This window comes from Corvus kubaryi, unplaced genomic scaffold, assembly GCF_017639235.1.
Source record: "Corvus kubaryi isolate FWS band 111438036 unplaced genomic scaffold, C.kubaryi_AGA036_p1.0 split1-37296, whole genome shotgun sequence".
Taxonomy (NCBI): domain Eukaryota; kingdom Metazoa; phylum Chordata; class Aves; order Passeriformes; family Corvidae; genus Corvus; species Corvus kubaryi.
In genome coordinates this window covers 839,364-847,440 of record NW_024582075.1, presented here as the reverse complement: position 1 = coordinate 847,440, position 8,077 = coordinate 839,364, and the positions used below count along the sequence as shown (strand labels likewise).

General features: G+C 37.5%; 1 protein-coding gene across 1 annotated transcript in view; it reads right to left on the bottom strand.

Annotated features, from left to right (window-relative positions):
- Window positions 1-3,786: 3,786 nt before the first annotated feature.
- The window catches only part of ZNF608 (zinc finger protein 608), an 81,450-nt gene continuing 77,159 nt past the window's right edge, over window positions 3,787-8,077 (bottom strand). The window contains exons 6-9 of the mRNA XM_042012869.1: window positions 6,905-7,322; window positions 6,189-6,361; window positions 5,109-5,262; window positions 3,787-3,872 (exon numbers count right to left, since the gene is read on the bottom strand). Coding sequence (XP_041868803.1) covers window positions 3,787-3,872; window positions 5,109-5,262; window positions 6,189-6,361; window positions 6,905-7,322 — 831 coding nt within the window. The remainder of the gene's footprint in view (window positions 3,873-5,108; window positions 5,263-6,188; window positions 6,362-6,904; window positions 7,323-8,077) is intronic.

Below are 8,077 nucleotides of genomic sequence, written 5' to 3'. Positions count from 1 at the left end.
CCCTACTTCACCTTTGCAAGACATCCAGCAGCATCTGGGTGAAAGACAGAAGCAAGGTCACTGTTAGCTGCTGCTGGAAGGACAGGGTGGTAGAGGTCAGCTAGAGGTAGCAAAAAGTGTAATTCCATCCTGTGGTAAACAGAGTGCAAATGTATCTGCATTGTAATGCTTCTGCTACCCCTTTTCAGTGACCAGACTCTGCAGCTCTTAGTTCCCTGGTGTATAAATTGCCGTCCTTGTATTACTGCTTCAGTTTGCTCTGCCTTTGGATGCTCATACAAGTGGTGAGATGACCTTGGCAGCTGCACATCAGTGCTCAGACATGGGGGGATACCCTTTGGCTTCAGACCATGCTGAACCAGAGAGTGTGACACTGTATCACAGCCTTTACGGAGGTCAGTATGGAGAGTGTTAAACCAAAAAGAAAGCTATGAAGCTAGATGAAAGACAAAATAATCTTAAGTGGAAGAAGACAATAAACGGCAATAGATGTTAGCCACTCTTACAGACTTCAAAGATACAATAAAGCTATAACATTATTGTAATTTTAACCGTAGCTTACTCTGTATCAATCAGAGTAATTCATTCCAGTTACTTTTGACACTCAAACCACACTAATTCAAAATCACCAATAGTGTGAATTTATAAGATCTGTTTTGCTGTGGTAGCATTAATGGTTTAGGTGGAAAAAAACAAAAGTCAATGGTACATTTCAACACAAAAGCCATCTGAGCCTTTACTATAGAAGTAATAAGGCATTTATTATTTCAAGAGCCCTGCATTCACAATATCCCCTTTTTCAAAGAAAACAACCCTTCCTTCCCATTTTTGAGGCTAACTTGTAGTATGTCACCACTGTGAGACTTCTGAATGTGTTCAGAACAAGACAATAATAGTAAGCCACAGATGAATGATGTGTAGTAAAAATCAATAAACCTTATAACTATTCACTAAGGGAACTGATTTTATGCCTATAAAAATAAAACAATTATAGCAATATTAATGGCAGATTCATCATAGTAATATAAAAGTCCAAGTGTGCTTGTCTGTTGGGAATCTTTAATTCATCCTTCTGTATTAAGTATTCACAAGGTAGAAGAAACGGAACCAACTTCAAGAACAACCTTTAACTTGCAGTAATTCACCCTGTCAAAAAAACCCCAACAAACACAAAACAAAAAAAACCAGTAAAACTTTAAAAAGCCGTTTTGACAATCAATGTAACTGGGATATGCAAAAAAGGAAAAAAGTTAAAGCCTCAAAAACCTGTCCAGTAAATCTCATTTTTTTTCACATCATGATTAGTGATTTCATGTTACTGTGTACTGTGTTAACTGCATTGTAACGAAACAGGTGGTATAGCCACATAAAACATTTATTTTGTGGTAATGCTGGTTAAACACAGCAAAGGAATTTTATTTTTTTTTTAATTGACAGGTCCTCTGTTTTTAGGCATCTACTCATTTTTGGGGGGAAGGGCAATACAGATATAATAGGAAAAAAATTGCCTATAATTTGTAGCATACAGAGCTGCTCTAAAACAGGTATTAGAGACTTCAGTTCCACTAATACCATCCAAAGTGTTACCATGGGCCTTTTTTGAGCCTATCAGGGTCAACTGAAAGAGGTCCATCTGCCATCTGGCTTGGACCCTGCATTGCCCGCTGGGAGAGGACAATGGCACAGGCCCAGCAGGAGCACGACTAGGAGCTGTGCCATTGCTGCAGCCTCTGCTATCTACAGCTGTGACACATCTTTCAAAGTGGCTCATAGACACCCAGAAATCAAAAAAGAAAAATAAAATAAAATTTTTTAAAAAATCAATTTTTTTTTTCATTATTCTGATTGCCAAATTATTTAAGGCAAGTAAAAAAATGAAAGCATTTGATATAGGTTTTACATAAAATAAACTAGGTTACAGCATAAAACAAGTAAACAGGTAATGGCATTAAAGTCTCTCCTCTAAATCTGGGTAATTGTAAACATTAAAAAAAAGACTGCAGGACTATTCAAGTAATAGAACAATCACAGATGTCTTCTCGTATGCAGGCTATTAGGTTATCTGCCATTCAAGATTATCAAAAAAGACATTTCATTATTCACAGATGCTCATTATCTCCATTTAAAATCTATACATTATATACAACACAGTTTTTGTGGTACTAGAATCCCCATGCCTTCCAAAGGTATATTTTTCACAATACACAATTACAATGAAACAGTGAATACAGTAACATTTTACACTGATGCATCTTAATAGGAACCACCAAATAGACATCTACATTGTACCAAAGTGTCATCACAGTTAGCCTCTCTGAGAGCTTGTGGGAAATACCAGAAGGGTATGCAAGGTTCAGGCACACTGATACATAACATTATTTATTTACAATTGGAAAGGAAAAAAGAGAGAAGAAAAAGAAAGGGAAGAAGAAGAGAAAAGAAACAAACAGCCTTTTGCAGTTAACGCCTTCTAAACATGACAAATACATATCTCCATTTAGTGTGTGGTTCGCAACTTAGCAGCAGACCCTGTGTGCGAGCCTTGGTACTGATACAAAAAAAGTAAAGAATATATATATATTTTTATATATATATGTATATATATATATACGCATATATATATATATATAAAAACAGAAGTCTAATTACAGCAACATTTGTTACTCTGTGATAAAATCTGCAATTTACAAAAATGAAATGACTGGTTTTTGCCTGCCATTAAGGCATTTCAAATTAACACCATGGAACTGATGTCTGTAATAAAGCGCTTCCTCATGTGATCCAGTCACATGACAATGTTCATCCCCAAATTCATCATTCTCTGAAAAGAGAAGGAAAAAGGTTTTAGTAAGCAGCATCCTTTCCTCACACTTTTTGTCCTGCACTTTGAATGCATCATGAAATGAAATCTGTACAAGTATTCTCAAACCCAAGAAGAAAAGACACCAAGCTGTGTCCTCATCCCTCCCCTACCAGGAACCACATCCTAAGAAGTAACCTGTGCCAGGATTTATCCTCTGTTCTGATACCCTATCATCCATCAGCTCTTTCAGGGCTACAAACCTTTCTTACTCAAATAATTCCAGCTAATGGTTGCTTGTTTCAGCATCAGCTTGCAGACAGACACCTGTAACAGGGACCTTCACAGTTCTATTTAATACATTAAACTCTGAGGTTTAATATGGCAGCTATGAACAAAACCCTAATGTTAAAAGATGCTTTGGGATTTTCACTGGATATGGGATTATCATGATACAGAAGTTTTCCTCTTGACAACCTAGTAAATAACTGAGAGGCAAATGTGTGAAATGGGTGTGTAACTTAAATATGAAGCCATTTCTAACAGGCTCCCAAACAAACCTCCCTGAAAGCAAGATCAGCAAACCAGGCCAACTTGCAGAATAGATAAAATACTAAGTTATTCTGGTCATTCATGTAGTCAACTGAACATTAATTTTAAAATAATTTCATTAAAAATTTGGATCTTATATAGTATTTCATAATCTCTTGTTTTCTCTTAATACCAATCCTTAAAACACACTCTATGGAAAATGTCAGAAGACAGACTACTTGTTCTTTCTTAATGACCTGTGTTACAGTTAAAGAACACAACTAAGGAAGGACAAAATGTCATTCTAAGGAGAACAAAACTGCAATTAACCCAAAGTACCAAGCTTTTCCTCAACCTTAAAAACTGTGTTGTACAAGGAAATGCACACTATCAGGCTAAAAACTCTATGATTTGCTTTCTCCTGTCTATGTTACGATATATAATTTATTGTCTATTTACCTTCTTTGTGCAGGAAACATACCAGATGCAGATGCCTGTGCAGCCACCTGCTGAGTGGCAACAAGGGCAGCAGAGGTCAATCCTGAGGGAAAGAAAAAACAAAGGAATGCTGATGTACGTCTGGTTTTAATGGATTTTTGTGCTCAGAGAAATGGTAGGAAGGATCTCTAAAGCAAACAGCCAGAAAGTGTGGCGGGGGTTAACACTACATAAATGGCAAATATTGCAGGGAACATTGTTAAGACAGCCTGCCCGGTATGATCAATATATCTTTCTGTAATAAACTGAATTGTCTTTGATAGATATTCTAGAAGAAATTACAGCATTTTGACTTACTTCTTTCCAAATACTGCACTGCATGATGCTAAGTGGTTTGTATGAGTTCATGAATAGGAAGCTCAGTAGAAATAATAGGTACCAGGAAACAACAAGAATCAAAAGTCACAGTGAATTACAGAAACGACATGCCAGCTGCTCAGGATACAATACATTCATAATAACTTACCATTTTTACAGTTTTGCTACTGAACAAGCATAATGCATCCCAAAAGGCATATGGAATCATTGAATCACACTGAGAAATGTCAAGATTTTTACACAGGAAAAATAAGTACTGAGGCACCAAGTGAATGTAAAGAAGAAATGTCATTTAGCCACCAATTGTGGTAGCACATACTTTGCTGCATGGGAGGAAACCTCCTTTTAATTCAGCTAGAGTCCACGGTTAGAGAAAAAACATTCAAAGACTGGTATAAAACCTAGGGAGAATAAATCGTATCTCACTGTGCTGCTTTTTCCCTGACTGAACTTTGTGCATGGCATTTGCCAAAATACAAAGACTCCTCTTTCAAACAGTCAAATTATAACAAGCACAAACCCTTGTGACTGCAATGCCTTGTACATAAAATATGTTCAGTATAAAAAGCTTTTGTCTTTGCTACACTTCCTCCATTGCTTACACAACCCTAATTATACAAAAAGGAGGTTGTTTGGTTTGGATTTTTTACTGTGTTTCAGCCAGTTAATGTCAGTTTGTGGGAGGAATCAAAACATTCATGTGGATGACAGCCTAACTCGTACATCTTTAATAATGTTCTGACACCCAGTTTTGGAAACAAAACTTGGTATTTCTCAGGCATGAAGCTATTAATTTATTGCTAGCACATGCCATGAATTTTTAACCCTTCCTAAGTGTAAAGCACTTCTGATTTAACAACAGGATCTCCATTCAAAATGCTTCATGTAGGCATGATTTCCAATGTCAAGGCAACAATTCCATGAGGCAAACCAATCCCATCCACTGAAAATTTCTGCTCACCTTGAAATGGGTCATACTGTCCAGGTATAAGGGGGTAGCCCATTCCAACATGTGTATGGTGGTGTGTGTGGAGATGCCTCTGGCTGAAAGGAGAATGGCGGTCTCGCTCCCTTTCTGCTTCCCGTTCACGCTCAGCTGGTGATTTTTCCACAGGCTAGTAATAGAAATTGAAATAAAACTGATGTGAGAATTTTAGAAGGGATGAAATCACAACAAAACCATGTGCTAGTACCTGTCAAAAACCTTTTGAATCCAAATGATTAAGCTAATTTTTTTCTGAAGAAGTATCTCTACTGGAGTATTTGCACTTGATTCTAGTCTAAGGCTAGTCTTTCTGGCTAATGGAAGATTTCCCAATGCACAGAGATTTTGGGGCAACACACTGCATCTTGAAGACACCACAGTGATTTCTAGTTTTGGGCTCCCTGAAGCTCGGCTGGCTTGCCAATGCTTGAGCAACCTAGGTGAGCTGCTGAAAAGGGATGTTAATAAATCCTCAATCTTCTAAAACGTTCTGGGGATCAAGTTTGACTGAATAGTAGAAAAACCTTTTTAAAAATAGAATGAGAGTCAGTGATTTGTTCACAATTAAAACCAGCACCAACTTATCTGAAAGTGAAATAACAGTATTTGTTCCAACTTTGTAAATCTTGTTTGTAAATCTTCAGAAATGGGGCTGGTAATCAGCTACTTGGAAAATGTGAATTCTTGGCAAATACAAGGAGGGGATATTATCAAATCCCATAGCCCAACTTTTCATTTCATTATCTGTTTCCAGGCCGGAGTTTCCTGTTTAACTGCAAAAATCTGTGCACCAGGAGGTCTCTCTGAATCTGTATTTCTGTATGAGTCCATTCAAGATAGGAAAACTCAGCACAGAACTGTGTTAGATGTGTGTGTCACTACCCGTTCATGCCACAGAAGCATCCTGACTATAAATTGCTTTTACTGTAAGCAGTACTATAAAGAAGAATCATGCATTCACAGCTTGATGCCAGATTGTGTGCTTCCTATGATTACGTTCCTGCTCTACCCCTCCCTGTACGTAAAACTCTTCAATAAGAATGGACGAAGCCTTACAACAGGTGACTTGCTGCGATACTGGTTGGCATGCTGCTGGAGCAAATCCAGTGCTTTGGACTCAGTGGTTGATTTTGCATTGATGCTTGGGCTGGTATTGACCTTCTCTGTCTCTTCTCTCCCTGACATCTTCCCATAAACTGGATAATGAAATCCTGGAGACAGATAGGCCCCTGCAGGTAAACAATAAATACCACATCAAGTTACTGTTTTTACATTTTTATTTTATCAGGGTAGGAGGAGACAATGTCAGAACTGAGAATAACATCAAAAGTAGATCACATGACTACCAAATGGCACCGCTGCTCTTCAATTTCATATTACCTAATTTACCCTGATGAATGGAGGTTATAAAGAGGGTTGAGTTGATAGCCATTTCAGACATTTATGGGTCCTCTTTAGTAAAAGGAATAGTAACTATAATGGTTCTGACAGTAAGTGCTTAGAATATTTTTATAGGCAATAAACTACCTGTCAGTCTAACAGCAACAGCAGACTGTCAAATGTTGAGAAACTTGAGAGTTCATAAAAGGAACATCTTGTATTAAATCAGTTTCATCTACAGAACTTTCCCTAGTGGAAGCACAAGCAACACAACGTCACCCATGAAATTTCTAATTTACCCTAGCTACTAACAGAAATATTAAAATGCAGATTTTGCGAACGTGAGGATGCAAATCTTAACTAGAGCGCAAGACGAATTTCAGAATACATACCAGGATAGCTGTGCATTAGGACAGGAGAGACTGCGCGATAGGCTGGATGGTTGGGATCGTACATCTGCGGATACGGATAAGCATGCAAGTACTGGATGTATGACTGATGCTGACTCATTGGTGAGGAAACTGCTACTCTAGCACCCCGAGAGTCCTTCCAATTTACAGGAGTCTTTTGATCATCGTTTTTTATCTTGCTCTCATCCACTGATTGAGAATCAGAACGCTTGACCTCTTTAGGCTCCTCTTTAATGCTTGCTAATGAGACAGGAAGGTTAGGCAGGGAACTTTCCTTGTTAGGTGTTTTTCTAGGGCTGTCTTCTTTTAACTTTTTCTCACGATCAAGTTCTTCTGATTTTTGCTGATCAAGGTATTTGGGCTGATAGACATAATGATGCCATGTTCGTGAATCTGGATCCTAATACAGAGGAGAAAAAGATTGTTCTGAACTTGGACGTAGAACTAAGTTTGTTATTGATATTTCCCATATTTCAGTTAATGTATTTTTAATAGCTGCTTTAATACCATATCCCTATTACATAGAGGAGAGGATTGCTTGCTACAGAGTGCCTCGAGCTCAAAGTCAAACCAATATTCCCATGAAGGAGCAAGAGTCTATTATCAAAATTTAATTCAATTGCTTCATCTTATATCCTCCTTCATGCCTTTAACTAGTTTAATAATGAAATACATATGCAATGTAATAAAGTTCTGAGACCATGTTATTCATAAAACATTTTAATTAAAGCCCACGGAGAGATTTTTCCCACTAGAGAGGAAAAAGTATCTGTGAACCACAAAATTAGAGCTGGCTAATGATATGCCAGAGCACTTAGAATACCTGGAACAATGCACATGAAAAGCTGATCTAGCTGGAAAGATCCTAATACTGCCTCTGACATTACAAACATGCAGGAATCAGTGGAAGTCAGACATTAAAGCAGACTTTTTCAGCTGACAAGTTCGTAAAGTTACAGATGGGGAAGTATTTACTGGATCAGGATCACATGGTTTAATGAACATGTACTGGGCACTGTAAATACTTTTTTACATAATATATTACACAGACCAGTTTATAAACATGATAGAATTAGGTATGTGAGTTCTTTACAGCACCACAGCAAATTGGTATGGAGAAGTAACAGAAAGACTTATTTTTCTAATACAGTATAC